Source organism: Aethalodelphis obliquidens, unplaced genomic scaffold (genome assembly GCF_003676395.1).
Source record: "Aethalodelphis obliquidens isolate GAN/ISIS:26980383/991018 unplaced genomic scaffold, ASM367639v1 scaffold83, whole genome shotgun sequence".
NCBI lineage: Eukaryota > Metazoa > Chordata > Mammalia > Artiodactyla > Delphinidae > Aethalodelphis > Aethalodelphis obliquidens.
This window is the reverse complement of record NW_020838027.1, coordinates 6,040,930-6,058,130: the sequence shown is the minus strand read 5'-3', so window position 1 is coordinate 6,058,130 and position 17,201 is coordinate 6,040,930. Positions and strand designations below refer to the sequence as shown.

General features: G+C 54.4%; 2 protein-coding genes and 1 long non-coding RNA gene across 17 annotated transcripts; 2 read left to right on the top strand and 1 right to left on the bottom strand.

The window, feature by feature from the left end:
- Positions 1 to 793: 793 nt before the first annotated feature.
- On the top strand, positions 794 to 8,520 carry ING4 (inhibitor of growth family member 4). 6 transcript variants are annotated; one of them, XR_003430034.1, is made up of 8 exons: positions 794 to 894; positions 4,492 to 4,563; positions 6,296 to 6,462; positions 6,643 to 6,757; positions 6,917 to 7,025; positions 7,390 to 7,428; positions 7,715 to 7,776; positions 7,885 to 8,514. XR_003430034.1 is itself a non-coding variant. In XM_027093291.1 (8 exons), the coding sequence occupies exons 1-8, from the start codon at positions 858 to 860 to the stop codon at positions 7,922 to 7,924; spliced, it is 741 nt and encodes a 246-aa protein (XP_026949092.1). In that variant the 5' UTR covers positions 800 to 857; the 3' UTR covers positions 7,925 to 8,520. The 6 variants fall into 6 exon arrangements, 5 of the variants coding, with proteins under 5 accessions (XP_026949092.1, XP_026949090.1, XP_026949093.1 ...); XM_027093291.1 differs by having other exon boundaries at positions 800 to 894; positions 6,643 to 6,748; positions 7,281 to 7,428; positions 7,885 to 8,520; XM_027093289.1 differs by having other exon boundaries at positions 801 to 894; positions 7,281 to 7,428; positions 7,885 to 8,520.
- Positions 4,434 to 10,029, bottom strand: LOC113612958 (uncharacterized). Of its 6 annotated transcripts, none has more exons than XR_003430037.1 (4): positions 9,915 to 10,029; positions 8,987 to 9,112; positions 5,852 to 5,991; positions 4,434 to 5,706 (listed from the first exon to the last, which is right to left on the bottom strand). It is a non-coding gene; the product is annotated as an uncharacterized LOC113612958 (long non-coding RNA). The 6 variants fall into 6 exon arrangements; XR_003430039.1 differs by lacking the exon at positions 9,915 to 10,029 and adding an exon at positions 9,785 to 9,892; XR_003430038.1 differs by lacking the exon at positions 9,915 to 10,029 and adding an exon at positions 9,335 to 9,475.
- ACRBP (acrosin binding protein) lies at positions 9,368 to 16,782 on the top strand. Of its 5 annotated transcripts, none has more exons than XM_027093286.1 (10): positions 9,368 to 9,461; positions 9,670 to 9,888; positions 10,091 to 10,185; positions 10,653 to 10,770; positions 11,447 to 11,831; positions 12,281 to 12,413; positions 14,360 to 14,539; positions 14,646 to 14,813; positions 15,835 to 15,917; positions 16,466 to 16,782. In XM_027093286.1, exons 1-10 carry the CDS (start codon positions 9,419 to 9,421, stop codon positions 16,500 to 16,502), a joined length of 1,461 nt encoding a protein of 486 aa, XP_026949087.1. In that variant the 5' UTR covers positions 9,368 to 9,418; the 3' UTR covers positions 16,503 to 16,782. The 5 variants fall into 5 exon arrangements, with proteins under 5 accessions (XP_026949087.1, XP_026949086.1, XP_026949085.1 ...); XM_027093285.1 differs by having other exon boundaries at positions 15,835 to 15,918; positions 16,474 to 16,782; XM_027093284.1 differs by having other exon boundaries at positions 15,835 to 15,918; positions 16,444 to 16,782.
- Positions 16,783 to 17,201: the final 419 nt, after the last annotated feature.

The following is a 17,201-nucleotide window of genomic DNA, read 5'->3' as shown; positions in this document are numbered from 1 at the left end:
AGCGTAGTTGTCGCTGTGATGTCGCGGACCAGGGTGATAGTCGGCATCCAACTGGCCCCGTTGTGACAGCTCCGTGCCCCAATCCTTTCAGAATTATGGTGCCAGTTAACATCGTAGCCAAACTCGAATAAAAAGGGAGACAAACAGGAGGGCAAGGCCAGAAGCACTCTGTCACTTTACAAGCGAGAACGTCCTCAAGTGACAGGAACCCTGACAAAAGGTGTGGAGAGCCGCAGCTTTATTGTGTGAGTAGTTCTTTGTATTTATAAGTAGAGTTTATAAATAATCAACTGTTTCCACGTTAAAACATAATCCTGGGGAGTTGGTGTTCGCGCGAGTGAACAGAAACGGGGAGGATTTAAACCTCGCATCGCCAGGCGCCTCCTCAACTTCCTAAGAAACTAGCGACGCGGAAGAAGGCACCTGCTCTGGTCGCCAGCTTCACATTCCGCCAAAGGGGCCGATTCACATTCCCCAGCTGCTGAGACGGACTCTCTGTGGACTGAAAGCCCAAAGAGACAGGTTTCCTTGCTCTCACGCCCGCACGTCCCCGTCCTGGAGGGGATGGAAGTTTGAGCGAGGACGCAAAATGGCGCCCTCGGCCGCGGCGGCCACCACCGCCGGCCCCGCACCCGGCCGACCCGCCGCGGACCAGTGTCTGCGCCAGGCGAAGGCAACTCGGCGGGCCCTGTACTCAGACCGGAAGTTCGTCTCGTGAGGGCGGAAGTTCTCCTCGTGAGGGCGGAAAGTTCCCCTCGTGAGGGCGGAAGGGCTCCAGGCCGGGTAGGAGCTCTTCGGCTCCCTTCGCGTTCAGTCACTTCCGGGGCGGAGCGGAAGTTGCTTTGTTTTGCTTCAAGATGGCTGCGGGGATGTATTTGGAACATTATCTGGACAGTAAGAGCAGGCTGGAGGAGGGGGTCAGGGGTCACAGACGGGTCGGGGGGATCGGGGCTGAGGAGCTTCACGGCTCCGAAGTCTCGGTGGTCAGAAAGTGACAGTCGTGAAAGGTTGAGCGAGAGAAAATACTGGAGGGTGTGAAGAAATAGGGGGCGGGGCACCGGGGTCGAGGCCTCGCTCTGGGGTGTAGACGGGGGAGGGGCTGCGCGGCAGGGCTGGGGGACGGCTCTTGAAGGGCTGGTGGGCATAGCCGGGAAGATATTTGCTGCCCCCGTCTGCAGAGTCTCTGGCCTCAGCATATATCATTTTCTTAAAATCGTTCCGAATCGGTCGTTTTCGTATTAATATATCATCCACTGCCATTTGGAGCAGCGATGAAGATCTGCTCGCGGCTCCTCCAACCAGTTCTTTCGAAGAAGCGGCTTCTCGTGGGGATGGGGGGTTACGAGTGACCACTGTCACATGATGAACCGGAAGGCTTCTCCTCTTGGAGTAAAGATCCAATTCCCATCAAATGGAAATCTGGTGTTATGTTTATGCTATTTGTGTAACCTACCTCTTCACAGAGTCCGTCACCCTATGCCCTTACATTTGCCTTACCGTTGAGAGTCATTCATTCGTTTTTTGAGGTTCTGCTATGGGTCAGACATAATGGCAGGTACTGGCGATATACAAGAATGAATAAGACCCGGCTCTTGCCCTCAAGTGCTCATAGTCTAGTAGAACACAGGTTCTGCTAATATTTATAAAACAGTGTGACAAATGAAATAATAGAAATACATTAAAAGGACAGTAGGTAACACTGGAGAAGGAGGGGCTCATTACCTGGGGGTGTAGGTAAAGCTTTACAGAGGATGTGATGTATAGAAACTTGAAGGTTGAGTGCGGAGAGGGAGAGGGAATTGCAGGTTGGGGAAAGCATCAGCAAAGGTGTTATGATGGGTTTGTGGCAAAGCCAGGGAAAAGTGAGGCCAGAGTGTTTGATGTATAGGACTCCGAGGTGCAAGATTGGGAAACGAGACTGGAGAAGGTAGCTGGGGCTAGGTTGTGCAAGGTCGTTTAAGCCAAGCTAAGAAGCTTGCACGTTATATTTATTTGTTTGTTTGTTTGTTTTAGCTGCATTGGGTCTTCGTTGCTGCCCGCAGGCTTTCTCTAGTTGCGGTGAGCGGGGGCTACTCTTTGTTGCAGTGTGCGGGCTTCTCATTGCGGTGATTTCTCTCGTTGCGGAGCACGGGCTCGAGGCGCGCCGGCTTCAGTAGTTGTGGCACGCGGGCTCAGTAGTTGTGGCTCGTGGGCTCTAGAGCGCAGGCTCAGTAGTTGTGGCACACGGGCTTAGTTGCTCCGCAGCATGTGCGATCTTCCTGGATCAGGGCCCGAACCCGCGTCCCCCGCATCGGCAGGCGGACTCTCAACCAGTGCGGGTGGGCGGATTCTTAACCACTGCACCACCAGGGAAGTCCACCAGCGTGCACTTTAAATAGCGAGGAACCAACAGATTTTCTAAATAGAGTGATTTTTTTATATAAAGGAAAATAAATGTTGCATGATAAATTGGAGCATGATGACATTGGTAATAAGGAGATCAGTTAGGGATAACAGTCCTGGTCAGAGATGAGGACCTGATCTCAGGGAGTGACAGAAGTGTTTAGGAGTTAAATATGACAGGATTGACTGACTGAGTGGTTGAGAGAGAAGGAGGAATCTAAGGTGACTTCTCTATTTCCTGTTTGGGAAGTGAGGTAGACAGTAAATCATCAACAAGATAGGAAATTCAGGAGTAACAGTAACATATTTATTCAACTTAGATTTAAGCATAGGAATGGTAATTGTATCTGTAAGAGTAAATAAGATGGAGATCGTTCAGAGAAAGCAAGTGAGAAAATTAGAGGATTAAATTAAGTGTAAGCTCAAGAAAATATTAACATTTAAGGGACAGGCTAAGGAAATGTCAGTGACGGAATTGCTAGAAAGTATGTGATGAGATTTGGAATCTTAAGAGGAAGAAAGTTATTCGAAGACGAGAAGATGGTGCCAGATCCTGCGAAGGTAATTTTTTTAGGATGGGACTAGTAACCCATCATTTGACTTGGTAAGTCACTGATGGCTTAGTCTCAGTAAACTGGTGGTGGCGAACCTGAGTTTATAGGTTAAAGCAGTGGAGGCATTTTAAAAGTTGGAAGTGGAGTCATGGGAAGAGATTTTTCTTTTATGAGAGAGACTTAAGTATTCATGCACTTATTCAAGTATTTATTGAGGATCCTCTGTATGCACATCATAGTTCTAAACTCTAGAGAAATAGGGAAGAAGACAGATGCATCTAACCCTTCTGGAGAGCTGGGGAGACATACCAAATAACTAATTACACAATTACCTATGTAAGTACATTGGATAAGAGCCCAAAAGGGTAGACACAGAATACCACGACAGGGACTTCCCTGGTGGTCCAGTGGTTAAGACTCCGCACTCCCAATGCAGGGGGCCTGGGTTCGATCCGTGGTCAGGGAGGGAGCTAGATCCCACACGCTGCAAATACAAGATCCCACATGCCACAACTAAAAGGTCCCGCACGCAGCAACAAAGATCCCGTGTACTGCAACTAAGACCCCACGCAGCGAAATACGTATTTAAAAAAAAAATAGCATGACAGCATAATCCAGGGCACTTGTTGGAGTTTGGGGCAGTCAGGGTTGAGCTGAACTTTGAAGAATGAACAGGAATTTGAAGGCCAAGAGGTATGGTGGAGGTGGGATGAAGAAGACTGGGCAGGGCATTCTGGGCAGAGAGAGTAGCGTGTGAAAAGCCAAGCGTCATGAAGAGCACTGGCAAGTTCAAGGCACTCAGTGGAGGCCAGTATGATACAGCAGAGAGAGAGCACAGACAGGGACTGATGTGAGTTAGGGCTGGTGTGAGGGAAGCAAGGGCCAGAAAGTGCAGAATAGCAATAGGAATATTGCAGTAGGAGGTTACTCGAGGGTTATAAACAGGACAGTGACTTGAGCAGATCTGCTTTTTTTTTTTTTTTTTTTTTGCGGTACGCGGGCCTCTCACCGTTGTGGCCTCTCCCGTTGCGGAGCACAGGCTCCGGACGCGCAGGCTCAGCGGCCATGGCTCATGGGCCCAGCCGCTCCGCGGCATGTGGGATCTTCCCGGACCGGGGCACGAACCCGTGTCCCCTGCATCGGCAGGCGGACCCCGAACCACTGCGCCACCAGGGAAGCCCAGATCTGCATTTTTTAAAGAACAATTCTGGCTACTGTATGGAGAGCAGGTTGGAAGTGTGTGTGTGATGCCAGGAGGGTATTTGTAAGTTGAGGGCAAGGAGCTTGGAGACAGAGATTGAAAGAAAGGAAAGGGAAAGGCTGATTTGTAAAGTCACTGAAGGGAGGAAGGGTGGGAAAGCTGTGTAGAGATGGAGGGGTTAGTTGTGGAAAGAGGCGGACGTGACCGCTCCTGAGAGCAGAACGATGAGTGCTGTAACAGATAATCCAGCGGTTTGAAGGAGGGAAAACCGAGTGTTGTTTTGGACCTGTTCTTTAAAAGCAGCGGTAGGGCCTAGGACGTCCAGGGAGGCTCAATTTCTCCTCTTCTCCCCAGGTATTGAAAACCTCCCATTTGAACTGCAGAGAAACTTCCAGCTCATGAGGGACCTGGACCAAAGAACAGAGGGTATGTACAGAGTAAGGAGTCCAGTGTATAGTGAGTGTGTATATGATCGTTTCTTCTTCTGTTTGGTGTTAGCACATGGTCTGGTCTGGATTGCTGCAGCTTCTCTCTCTCTCTCTCTCTCTCACTCTCTCTCTTGCAGTTCTTAGAAGGAGAGTAATAATGACCCATATTTATGTGTCAGCTTTTCCATAACACATGGCGTATTGTGACAGTGCCTCAAGAATTCAAAGATGCTGTGCTCTTTATATCTCCCTCAAGAAGAATTAAAAAAACCAAAGTCATGCCTAGAATCATTTCTGTTCTCCATGTTCAGTACGTTTATGGAAGACTAGAATGTTTCTATTCCATTGGATTGTTAATGTTACTGTCACAAAATTCACTGTGGCTTTAGACTGCAACTCATGTTGGTAGACAGGAACTTTGCTGCATGAGAAGATCTTAAAAAGAAAGGAAAAAAGAAGGAAGAGCAGCAATTAACAAACATCAGGATCTCTACACTATATTCTTCAGCCGCACAGAAGCACTGGGTACCATCTGTGGCCTTGCCTGGGCGTTGAGCAAGTCTGGCTGCACTGAGGCATGCATTTAGAGCCTGAGGCCACACTACAGTGGTCAGGTTTGTCTCTTCAAGGTCAAAGGTATTTGTTGGAGCTATCCCCCCACACCTGCTGATGGATATGTAGGTGCATCCTCATGTAACTGTGCCCAAGGATGTAACAAGCTGTTGTTAGAATACCTAAAGCTGTGATTTAAGTTACTCTTGGTAAGTTCACTCATGAAAAGGTGAACATCGTCTAAAATCCTGGACGTAGGCCCCTGAGAACTCCCTGCTGAATGCTGAGCACCAGCTCCTTGCTTTGTAATACAGTTCCAGCTCTTGAGTTCATGCACAGAAAGACCAGTTGGAGATTACTGAACTACATACATGCTTTTCCAGCTTCCTCCAAGGGCCTCAAATGAAGCGGGGCGTAAACCTAGTGTGCGCGCAGGTCTTCCCTGTTACCTATTGCTGCCCCGTGTTGCAGTCATACTTTTTTCTCCATCGACATGTTTTGTGAGCACTACCAAATATTGGGCAGTGGGCATCTAAAGTCTCAGTGTCTTGGGACGTCACCAGCCTTGCAGAAACGTTTGGAGCAATATCTAAAATGAACAAACAGAAAAAAAGTGATGGGAAATATAAGCAAGTTGCAAACGATGAGCAAAACAGGGTGGGCAGTAAGTAGAAGAACTGTGCCGTGAATGGACCAGGGCCTAATTTTAAATGATGAGATATAGATGTACAGACCTGGAAGCCAGCAGCAGCAGATGACCCAGCCTGGTTTGTAGCACTCAGAGCTGTCGTGGGATGTTTTCGAGACGAGAAACCAGATGGCTTTTGAGAGAAAGTTCATGGTTCAAGAGGCAGCAAGCCCTGCAAAGAAGCATCTTCAGACAGCGACAAAAACACACTTCGTATTAGTGCCGGGTGCCAGGAATCCCTCATTATGGTTCAATAAATTCAGTTCCAACTATGATAGCAATGTTTTCAGCACCCGAAGGCACCTTTGAAACAAATATTGTGAACATGTTGCATTACTTGAGTACGTGGCACAGTACCTAGGAATGTTCAGTACGTTTTAATTGGAAGGTTATGATGGTCAATGGAAAAGGTCCAAGGAGCAAGAGGAAGAAGTGTGTTCCACCTAGCCACTCAGGGGCCATTGTGACCAGGCCTCTGTCTCTGTTGTAGACCTGAAGGCTGAAATTGACAAGTTGGCCACTGAGTATATGAGTAGCGCCCGCAGCCTGAGCTCCGAGGAGAAACTGGCCCTTCTCAGACAGATCCAGGAAGCCTATGGCAAGTGCAAGGGATTTGGTGACGACAAGGTGCAGCTTGCCATGCAGACCTATGAGATGGTATGGCCCTGTTCATGGCTCCCCACCTGCCTCCCGTCTATTCCTCGGGGTCCTAGACCCCCTCCTTCAGCCGTGTTGGGATCTGTTTTGGGTCTGGGAGATCCATAGAATCTGCCTCCGCCTGTTTTCTTTAACTGGAACCAGCCCTGTAGCTCTTCCTTCTCCTTCCTTCCCACCCAGGTGGACAAACACATTCGGCGACTGGACACAGACCTGGCCCGTTTTGAGGCTGATCTGAAGGAGAAGCAGATTGAGTCAAGTGACTATGACAGCTCTTCCAGCAAAGGCAAAAAGAGTGAGGAGGGGGGCGGGGCTGTGAGAGGTGGGGCGAGGGGTGGGGCGAGGACCCCGAGGGAGAAGCCAGCCTGCACCGGCTTGGAGGAGGGGCAGGGGGAGGGGGGCTTAACCCATCCTTCTGTCTCCCTGCCTTCTGGCTTCCCCCGCTTTTGCCTAGAAGGCCGGACTCAAAAGGAGAAGAAGGCTGCCCGTGCTCGTTCCAAAGGGAAAAACTCTGACGAAGAAGCCCCCAAGGCTGCCCAGAAGAAGTTAAAACTTGTGCGCACGTGAGTGTGTCAGGGAGCATTTTGCCAAGGGACAGACTCCTCTTTCCCGCCACCTCACCCCAGCCACAATGCCCCTTGCCACTTTGCTGTGTCCTGGGCCAACAACTCTCCTTGCCATTTTGGTATCTGCTGGATACAGAGGAGAAGCCACAGATCACTAGCCCCACAAGGACCTCCTCCTCTGCTGGCTCTGAGCATCTCAAGCTGTAGCTTCCCTTCCTGCAGATGACACTTTCTCTCCCTCTTGGCACGCAGAAGCCCTGAGTATGGGATGCCCTCAGTGACCTTTGGCAGTGTCCACCCCTCTGATGTGTTGGATATGCCTGTGGATCCCAACGAACCCACCTATTGCCTTTGTCACCAGGTCTCCTATGGAGAGATGATTGGCTGTGACAACCCTGATGTAAGAACTGTTTTGCCTCAGGATGGGGGGGTGGGTTCTGGTGGACATGAAGGGAGTTGGGTACAAGAAGGGGGGTAACGGTTGAATAGGGGGACTTCGGGATAGGAGAAAGGTAGTTGGAGTTGGTTGGCCTTGGACCCTTCAAGAATTCTCCCAAGGGATGGAATAGGGGAGTATTCCTAAAGGATGGGGAGGGGAATGGAGGGTGGGGGGGGGTTCTTTTCTTTCCTCTGCCCCCCCACCCCGGTCCCTGAGTTCTGCTTCTCCCATCCTCTTCCTTTCCCAGTGTTCCATCGAGTGGTTCCATTTTGCCTGTGTGGGGCTGACCACCAAGCCTCGGGGGAAGTGGTGAGTGAGAGCTGCGGTGGGGCTGGACTGTCACGAGCTGAGTGAGTGACAGAGGGCATCCTCCCTTTCGCTCACTCTCTCCCCCTTCTCTGTCACGTTCCTTTGTAGGTTTTGCCCACGCTGCTCCCAAGAACGGAAGAAGAAATAGACAAGGGCCTTGGATTCCAACACAGTTTCTTCCACATCCCCTGACCTGGGCTAGTGGGGAGAGGGATGCCTGGCTGGGGTCAGGGAGAGGTGGGTGGCGCAGAGTTGTCATCCCCTCTCCTCGCCTCCCCACTCCTGGTGCTGAGGCTGCACCCAGACCCTGGTACGGGGGTTGCTGCAGCCACTAACGGTATGTGCTCTCATTCAGCCCGCCCCCTTCAGAGGGAAGGGGTCTTGCCCACTGTCCTTTTGCCTCCATGCTGAGGTTGGTGCTGTATTTTTGAGGGATGGTCCTCTTACTCCCCTTGCTTTGTATTTAAGGACTGGGGCAGTAGCATGGGGCCCTCCCCCAGCCTCCTGATCCCCTCCCCTCGTGGGGGGCCATGGCGTGATAAACTTTCTTCACTCTCTTCCTGCTTTTCCAGCGGGGGCTCCTCCAGATCATCTGGGCTGTGGCCCTGGCTGAAGGGTCACCCCTTCCTCTGTGCCAAGAGGATTCGTCCTGGTTTGTGAGTGGGAGGGGCAGGGTGGAGTGCAGATATCTCATATGGAAAGGAATTGGGTCGGTGAATAAAAGCTGTACATGTTGGCCTGCTGTGTTTATTGTAGAGACACTATTTCAGTGCATGTGCTAAGCATATTTTGCATCCTCTGAGTTGGCTAAAAGGTGGGAGGATGACATGCCAGAAGTGGGACAAGATGTGGAACCAGAAGTGGTACCTCTGCCCCAGAATCCACAACTTGTCAACTTCTCTGGAACCACCCGAGCTGCCTGGGGACTGTGCCTCAGACCAGGGTTTCCAAAACCTTTACGATTCTGCATCTTTTCTCCCTTAGATACCTTTCACTTAATTTCCAGTAAATGTGTATTTTGTGCTTTATACGTGACTAAGTATCAGGCTGACTTATTTTAAACACAAAACAGAAAAACACGTAGTTTGCCCTACACCAGTGAGCTGTCTGGCCCGCCTCCACCAGGAAACCACCTCCTTAGACTGAGCCCCCCTTATGCCCCATCTCCTCCTCACCCGAACCCCCTCTTGCTTCTCCTTCGGCTCCTTACCTGGAGGCGCCCTCTCCAGACTTGGTGGTGTACGTCCCATCTCTGCGCGCCTCACTTCCAGGCCTCACCCCTTCTTGGGCAGATTGTAAAATAGGGCTAGTAACAGTATCCACTTTATGGGATCACCTTGAGATGAAAAAACGTCACGCGTAAGGAACAACACAGGAGCTCCGCCGTCCAAGGCACCGAGTCAGTGATCACTCCTGCCCTCCTTGTCCTCTCGTGCTGGAGCGTGACACGCGGGGACCCGCACCCGCCCTCCGACCGAGCCCGGCCAAACGTCCGTTTCCCCGTCCCCCACCCCCCGCGTGGCCCGCCCCGCCCTTTGTGACGTCGGCGGCCTCGCACCCGCGGCCCCCGCCCGCCGGCTAGCCCTGGCTCGGCCCGTTAGAGGCCGCTCGGTCCCGGGAACACGGGCGACCGTCCGGGGCCATGAGGCAGCTCGCCGCCGCCTCCCTTCTCTCACTCCTGAGGGGTGAGCGCGCGTCCGCCCCCGGAGCCCTCCCTGCACCGTCTCTGAACCGCCTTCCCCTGGGCCGGCCGCTTCCAGCCCCTCCCCCCGCCCCAGCCCTCTCGCCCTCGCCCGCGGGCTCGGCGGCCAGACACCCCGGTCCCCGTGTGCACGGGCCGGCTCGCCCGGTGTCGGAGTTGGGTCCATCCGTGGTCTGTTTCCCGCCCCGCAGTGCTGCTCCTGCCTCCGGCACCGGCCCCCGCCCAGGATACCCTCTCGACCTCCACTCCGGGCAGCCCCCTCTCTCCCACCGAGTATGAGCGCTTCTTTGCGCTGCTGACCCCAACCTGGAAGGCAGAGACCACCTGCCGGCTCCGCGCAACCCACGGCTGCCGGAACCCCACCCTCGTCCAGCTGGACCAGTATGAAAACCACGGCCTGGTGCCGGAAGGTGAGGGCCCGCCTCGAGGGCCAGACCTGTGCTCGCTGGACCCGGGGCGAGGGGGTGGCTGGCGCCTCACACTGAGCCCGCGTGCTGGGCTCTCCAGACCCCGGGAGCCCACCGCCCCGTCCCGCCCCCTCCCAGAGGGCGTGCCCCCTCCCAGAGGGCGTTCCCCCTGGTGTGTTCACTTCCGCCGCACGCCCTTCCCCAGGCGCTGTCTGCTCCGACCTCCCTCATGCCTCCCGGTTTGAGTCCTTCTGCCAGTTTACTCAGTACCGTTGCTCCAACCACGTCTACTACGCCAAGGTGAGGCCGGGACAGAGGTTGGATCTGGTGTCAAGGATCAAGGGACAGGCGGTGGCAGTGGCGCCAAGCCAGCCTTAGGTCCTCCCTACCTGCCACTTTGCCATCATTTACCCAGATTATACGTGCGTACAGTCTCACCTTGGGCATTCAGACTGTCAGAACAGTCCTGTTACTGCAAGAAAAGTAGGGAAGAGGGATGGGAGGAGGCAGAGATAAGCCCTTCCAGCAGGTCAGTGATGTCATTCAAGTCAAATGCAAAAGACTGAAGGCAGGAGTGTGGGCCAGACGGGAGTCTGATCTTGCAGGGGACCTTTCTCAGGTCTAGAGAGTTCCACCGGGGGCCATGTGCCCTCATTCCCGCCCAGGAACTGTGAGAGAGGAGACCCGAGGGACAGGGACGGAGGATAAGCAGGAGTAGAAGTCCGCCCTTTGGGAAAGGCGTTCCCACTTTGCTTCTCTCCTTGCAGCGGGTCGGGTGCTCCCAGCCAGTCTCAATCCTCTCACCAAACACTCTCAAGGAGGTGGACACTTCCTCTGAAGTGCCGCTCACGACGATGACCTCCCCCAAGTCCTCCCACATCACAGGTGAGACCCTCCCAGCCCCTGGGAGACTCCCAGCCTCTCCTCCCACGAGTCCCAGAGCCCAGGGTTTAAGGCATCAGTGGGAGGGACGTGGGGAGATGAGCCAGTGGAGGTGGCCATGGGCAGCTGTTTACATAAGGGAGAGCGTGCTTTTTCTGAATACAAGTTAGGGCTTTCCTGTCCCAGGATGTTTTCTGACATTACGTACATCTCTGCCCTGAACCGATGTTCCCTAGCTCCCCAAAACCTTCCTACATTAAGAAGTGCTCTGGGACTTTTCCCAGCTAAAATCTTCACTCTAGAAAGGATTGGTTGCTAGGTATTCAGAATACTGGTGTTTCCTAAGTGAGGGGGACAAAAGGTGGTATTTGAGGTGGCTTAGGGAAGAGGACCACTTGTAAGGGAGGTGGAAAGGGGACCGGTGACGCTGCCTCCACTGTCGCCCTGGTAATGTTCTTTTATTTTGATATTTGTATTCTCTTCTGTGTTTTTTATGCTCAACTGAATGAATATGTGCAATTTGCGCTGCCTTTCTCTGCCTTTGTGTTTATGTATGTGTTTGTTTATGTGTTTTTGTCTGCATTTATGTGTGTCCCTCTGCGAACAAAGACATGGGGGGTCAGAAACCTGACCATCCCTTTCCCTTCTCTCTCTTGGTCCCTCCCAAACCCTGCTGCAGCCACAGAACAACAGGCCTTCCAGCCCTGGCCCGAGCGGCTTAACAGCAGCGTGGAGGAGCTGCTACAATCCTCCCTGTCCCTGGGCGGCCAGGATCAAGGGCAGGAGCGGGAGGGACAAGAGGAGGAGTGGGAGGAAGGACAGGGCACAAAGCAGGCGCTGGAGGTGACGTCTGGGTTGCAGGCAGACCTGGAGCCCAAGACCCAGTCTGAATTTGTAACTTCCAACCCTTTCTCCTTCACTCCCCGGGTGCGGGAAGTGGAGTCTACTCCCATGACGATGGAGAACATCCAAGAGGTCATCCGATCCGTGCAGGAAATGGATGAAATGAATGAAATGAATGATGTATATGAGGAGAATATCTGGAAAGCCCAGAGCCCCGGCAGGTACAGGAAGTTCTGTCTGCCCCACCGGCCCTACCTTCCCCGCTGTCTTTGGGAATGAGAAGCCCCCTTTGCCAGCTTCGGCCTCCAGACCCATTCACATCTGCCTGGGCTTCAGGTGCACCTAGCTGCTGCCTGCCTCGCCTGCTGTGTGGCCGTCATGGGCTTAAGCACTGCCCTAGACGTCCGTCTCTACATGAAGTAGTGGGGTGCGCCCTGAACCTAGAGCTACCAGACTTGGGTTCTGGGGTTGTCTCTGACCCTGATGAGCACTGCAACTTTTACTTCCCCTTTCTGGATCTCAGTTCCTCGTTTGTAAAAGGAGGCAGTTGGCCTGGAGGCTTCCGGGGCCCCATCCAGCATGCTAAATGTGTGTGACTAGGACTAGACGCTAAGGGGAGGGGAAGAGAGTGGGTGGGCTTTCTGCCCCAGCCGGTGCCGTCTTCTTGCAGTCTCCTGCAGCTGCCTCACGTGGAGGCCTTGCTGGCACTGTGCTACTCGATTGTGGAGAACACCTGTGTCATAACCCCTACAGCCAAGGCCTGGCAGCACTTGGAGGATGAGATCCTCGGTTTCGGGAAGTCGGTATGCCCACCATGCTGTTTAATGGCTCCATGCTCACCGGGCATCCTCTGGGCCTCAGGAGCGGTTAATGGGCGGGGCTACATAAAGCCCGAGGCATCATTGGAGATTCTCTCCAAGTGAGAATCCCTTCTTTGGAAGGGTATCTCCAGCTCCCCTTAAAGGAGGAGGTCACAGGACGGAGTCTGGAATCCATTTCAGTCCAGAATTCATGCTGTGGCGGCGCCTCGTTGGGTTTGAGTCATCTCCTGAGCCAGTTCACCACCGGCAGGACTTGGCTTTACCTTAGATGTAGCTCTTCTTTCCAGAGGGATCATAGAACCGTTTCCAGGGATCTGTAGAGAGATCCCAGCCTCGACGTGTCCTCAGCACCCAGCAGGTCCTATTCCCAGGAAACAGGGCTTTCAAAAAGTGCAAGTTAGCAAATGTTTGTTGAGAGCTGGTATGCCACCCATTCATCCGTTTGTTCAAATATTGATCAGGCTAGGTATTTGAGATGTTAGCAACTCTGTCCTAGGTATTTTAGCAATGACTACGACAGATCCCATTCCCTCTCCTCCTGGAGTCCGGTGGGAGAGACAGACGCGGAAACGGAGAACGGTGTGGCAGGATCAATGCATGACGGACAAGCACAAAGTGCAGAGAGCAGATGGAGAGCACAAACGTCGAGTTGGGCTGGATCAGAGAATTGCCTCTTGGAGGAACTGATGTGTAAACTGAGACCCGGAGCTAAAAGAAGTTAACCAGGCAAAAGAAGGGGTTGGTAGAGGTTCCTGCTAGAGGGGTTAGTATCAATTTGTGCAAAGTCTCTGAGGCAAGAAAGAGAAGAAATTCCACATGGAACCAAAACAAACAAACAAAAAAAACGAGCACACTGCTGTTCTCGGCCCACAGGGAGCAGGGATTCAGTAGCGTTACAAAAGGAGTGTGGTAGGTGCTGGAGAGAGAGTTCTTCTGGGTCTTTTTGTTTTTGTTTTGGAGTGTAGGAAGTTCAGGAGTGGTGGAGGGCTCACTGGATTTTTAGAGTCAAAGAGATAATAAGGGTCATGATGTGAATAATCCCGAATGGCAGTCTGAAGCATTTGTATTTAATTTGGTAAGAAAAGAGGATTCAGTCATGATTTGGGGTCAGGGACATGATGATGCGTCCCCCGTGTGCTGTTAGGAGGAGCAAGGAAGGCGACGTAAGAGATTTTGTGACTGTGACACGCTGACGGGATGGACTGGCGATGCTGCAGGGCGAGATCCTCCTTCCTCCTGGAAGGCTGGGGAGACTTGCTCAGGGCAGAGAGCCCCACCGGGCTCCACATACAAAATGTCATCCAAGAACTTGGAGGTTCTGAGCCTAGGTGCTCGGGCAGAGGACAGGTTTTGGAGTTGGAAGCACCAGGACCAGTGCCTCAGCTCCACACACACTAGACGTGGGTTTGAGCAGTTGACTCAGCCTCACGGAGCCTCGGTTTCCTCGTCAGGCACACAACGGAGGCCTGCTTAGTACCTATGCTAGTAGAAGCTTCCTGTGGAGACCCAAGGAGATGATGGTACTTAGCGCCATGGTGCGCAGCACTGTGCCGACTCTTTGTGAATGTTAGCGTTATCATTAGCGGAGAGGAAGGGAGGGTTATGGGTCTTTTTCAGACGGGCTAAGTTACATGTCTGTCAGGCACTTGGCCGTGGGGATTTGGAGCTCAGGAAAGAGATCAGAAGTGATGGTAAAGGTTTGGGTGTCACCAGCAGGGAGATGAATATTACCTGTGAGTAGATAAATAATCCAGGAAAAGGGTGAAGAAACAGAGAGCCGACGGGAGGTCCTTGAGGACCCTTGGGGAGGGGGGCAGGGAAAAGCCACAGGAGCTTCTGGAAAAGACTTAATGCGGAGACATTCTGCGGAGCGGCTCTGGAGGGCGGAAGCGGGGGAGCCTCAGTCCCCCAGCCGCGCTCCTCCTCAGGTCTGTGACAGCCTTGGGCGGCGCCACGTGGCTACATGTGCCCTCTGTGAGTTCTGCTCCCTCAAGCTGGAGCAGTGCCGCTCGGAGGCCAGCCTGCAGCGGCAGCAGTGTGACAGCTCCCACAAGACGCCCTTCGTCAGCCCCCTGCTCGCGTCCCAGAGCATGTCCGTCGGCACCCAGGTACCGAGGAGGGTGGCCTGCAGCGGCCGGGGGCCTCAGGCCCCAGGCAGGATGGGGCAGCAGGGGGGCCAGGACGCCCACCTCTCCCCTGTGCCCCGTGCCACAGGTAGGGACCCTAAAATCGGGCCGCTTTTACGCGCTGGATTTGTACGGCGGGCTGCGCATGGACTTCTGGTGTGCCCGGCTGGCCACTAAGGGCTGCGAAGACAGTCGAGTCGCCAGCTGGCTCCAGACCGAGTTCCTCAGCTTCCAGGACGGGGACTTCCCCACCAAGGTCAGCGCCTTCCCCAAAGCTCAGCCCCACCCTGCTCACCCCGGTTCCCTCTGGTCCCCTGCTCTGGGGAACCCTAGGATGTGGAGGGGGGCTTGGGCCCCTGGCCTCACTGAGCCTCCTGCCTCTCCCCAGTAGACCCTCCAGACCCCCAAGAGAGCAGGATTGCGCTTAGCAAAGGCGTAGAAACCTGGAGGGCCGGGCGGGCACAGGCCATGGGGGCATGAGACAGGTCTGGTCCCAGCTCTGCCGGTTACCTGCAGGGGGTGGGGTGGGGGACTTCATCTCTGCCCCAAACGGCTGCTGACGGTGACCCAGTGCTTCCCTGCCTAAGTCTGGAGGCTCCTTCCCAAATCTTCTAGCGCTTTCCCTCTCAATGGGATCAACTTTGCTCCCCGCCTCCAGAGTTACCTCCCCCCACGGAACTAGCTGCTGTAGCTGAGAGCCCGGCCCCTCCCTTCTGTGGTTCAGCAGGAAAAATCAAGACCAGGAAAAGCAGAGGCAGCTTAAGAGAGGGCTTTACCTGAGCCGAGAGGCCTCCGCCCAGCTCTCCTCCCTGGGCCCCTAGATCTGGAAGGGGTCTCGGACTGCTCAGCTGCTCCCCTGGATTTATAGATGGGCAGGCGAGGTGCATAGAGGGAAGTGACTGGCCCAGGGTCATACATTAGAGGCACTTCTGACCTCTTCCGCACTGAACAGTCCCTAGGAAGCTCCCTGAGATGGGACCGCTGCTTGGGCCCCTTCCCGCATATGGGCCCTCAGTGCCCCTTCCCTGGCCCTCGTCGCTCGGCTGCTTTCCCAGCTAGGTGACCAGCAGGGCACCCCCTTCTCAGCTCCAGCTCCTGGCTTCTTCCCAGCAACTGAACCATGGCTGAGGGTGGGACGGGAAGGGCAGAGGGGACACCCCAGGTGCAGAGGGTCTGGTTCTGTGCCCTGGTCCTGCCATCGTGGGCGCACTCTGCAGGGCTGGCGTCTGTGAGGCTTCTGATGTCTTCCCACCTCCCATCCCCCGCTCCTGGCTTAGATTTGTGACACAGAATACGTGCAGTACCCGAACTATTGTGCCTTCAAAAGCCAGCAGTGTAGGATGAGAAACCGGAACCGGAAGGTGAGCCCCTCCCTCTGCCGCCCCCCCCCCCCCGCCCCTGCTGCCTCCCATCAGCCCCAAGGGCTGGTCCGTTCTGGGCCCCCCGTGGCATCCGAGCATCAGGGGTGTGGAGAGTGGGTGCATCTCCGGGCAGAGCCTCCTCCGTGGAGCTCTGTCCCCACTCCTCCCGCCCTGGGGTGAGCAGCTCTCCCAGGCCCCCAGGCAGAGGGTTCCAGGAGGGAGGGAGGCAGCACATCAGAGGCCCTGTGGATACGCCAGGAGGGACGAACCCCCAGCCGGGTTGGGCCTGAGAGGCTGAGGCCTCAGTCTTGGCTCTTGCTGTTACTCACCAAGTCGTCTGAGCCAAGTCACTTCCTCTCCAGCCTCAGGCTCCTCATTTCTGAAAGGGGGAGTCGGGCTACGTGGTGTGCCTCCCCGCTTTAAAAACCCACATCTGAGTTTCCTCCTTCCCTCTGCTCCCTGTGCCTACGCCCGCCCACCTCCTGTTCTTGAATTTCCGACACCTCGGGCTCCTGGCTTTCCTAGCTGGACCACGTGCGCCCAATCCCCGTGCAGGTGTCCCGCATGAGATGTCTGCAGAATGAGACGTACACCGTCCTGACCCCGGCCAAGAGCGAGGACCTCGTGCTTCGATGGAGCCAGGAGTTTAGCACCTTGACTCTCGGCCAAGCCGGCTGAGCTGGACTCTGCCCTCTCCCCACCCACTTTCCACACCCTCCATTGCTCTCAGACCCCAGGTTGTCTCTTACTTGGCCCAGACTCAACGTTTCCCTTGGGTTGGGGCAGCCGTCCCGGAGAGGTCTGCGATGGGAGCTCCACCTCCCTTAAAGGATGTCTTTACATAAAATGTTTATTTTCAACCTGTGTGGGCTGTTTTGGTTCTGACCCCCTCGTTGGCCCTGCCCCGGGGGAGTCAACCCTCCAACCCCTGGATCCATCTGCAGGCGAGGGAACCATGGGGATGGTACTCAGGGAAGCAGCCCTCTGCCAGGAGGAGAAGCCCTGAGAAATCAGAGTTGGATTGAAGAAGGTCACAGCCGGTGGGTGTCTTGGGGACCATGTGGGCCCTGAGGCCGTGGGTGTCTCCATTTCTGAAGCCCTGATCCCATGATCTCAGATGTGAATGTAGGACTGTCCCTCTGGAGGACAAGCTGAATGAGATTGTGTCCAGGGGGACCAATCCCAGACAGTAGGGTAGGACTTGCTCTTTATAGGAGGAAGGAAACAACTGGGCTGGAGCTCAGGAAACCTTTGCTGTGACGTCCAGTCATGGGCCCGATGGC

Excerpts from the sequence above, each read along its gene's own strand:
- ING4 (XM_027093289.1), top strand. The coding sequence starts at position 858 with ATGGCTGCGGGGATGTATTTGGAACATTATCTGGACA. Across the intron at positions 895-4,491 it reads TTTGGAACATTATCTGGACA|GTATTGAAAACCTCCCATTT; the intron begins GTAAGAGCAGGC and ends TCTTCTCCCCAG. Across the intron at positions 4,564-6,295 it reads CCTGGACCAAAGAACAGAGG|ACCTGAAGGCTGAAATTGAC; the intron begins GTATGTACAGAG and ends TCTCTGTTGTAG.
- ACRBP (XM_027093282.1), top strand. The coding sequence starts at position 9,419 with ATGAGGCAGCTCGCCGCCGCCTCCCTTCTCTCACTCCTGAGGG. Across the intron at positions 9,462-9,669 it reads CCTTCTCTCACTCCTGAGGG|TGCTGCTCCTGCCTCCGGCA; the intron begins GTGAGCGCGCGT and ends CCCGCCCCGCAG. Across the intron at positions 12,414-14,359 it reads TCCTCGGTTTCGGGAAGTCG|GTCTGTGACAGCCTTGGGCG; the intron begins GTATGCCCACCA and ends GCTCCTCCTCAG.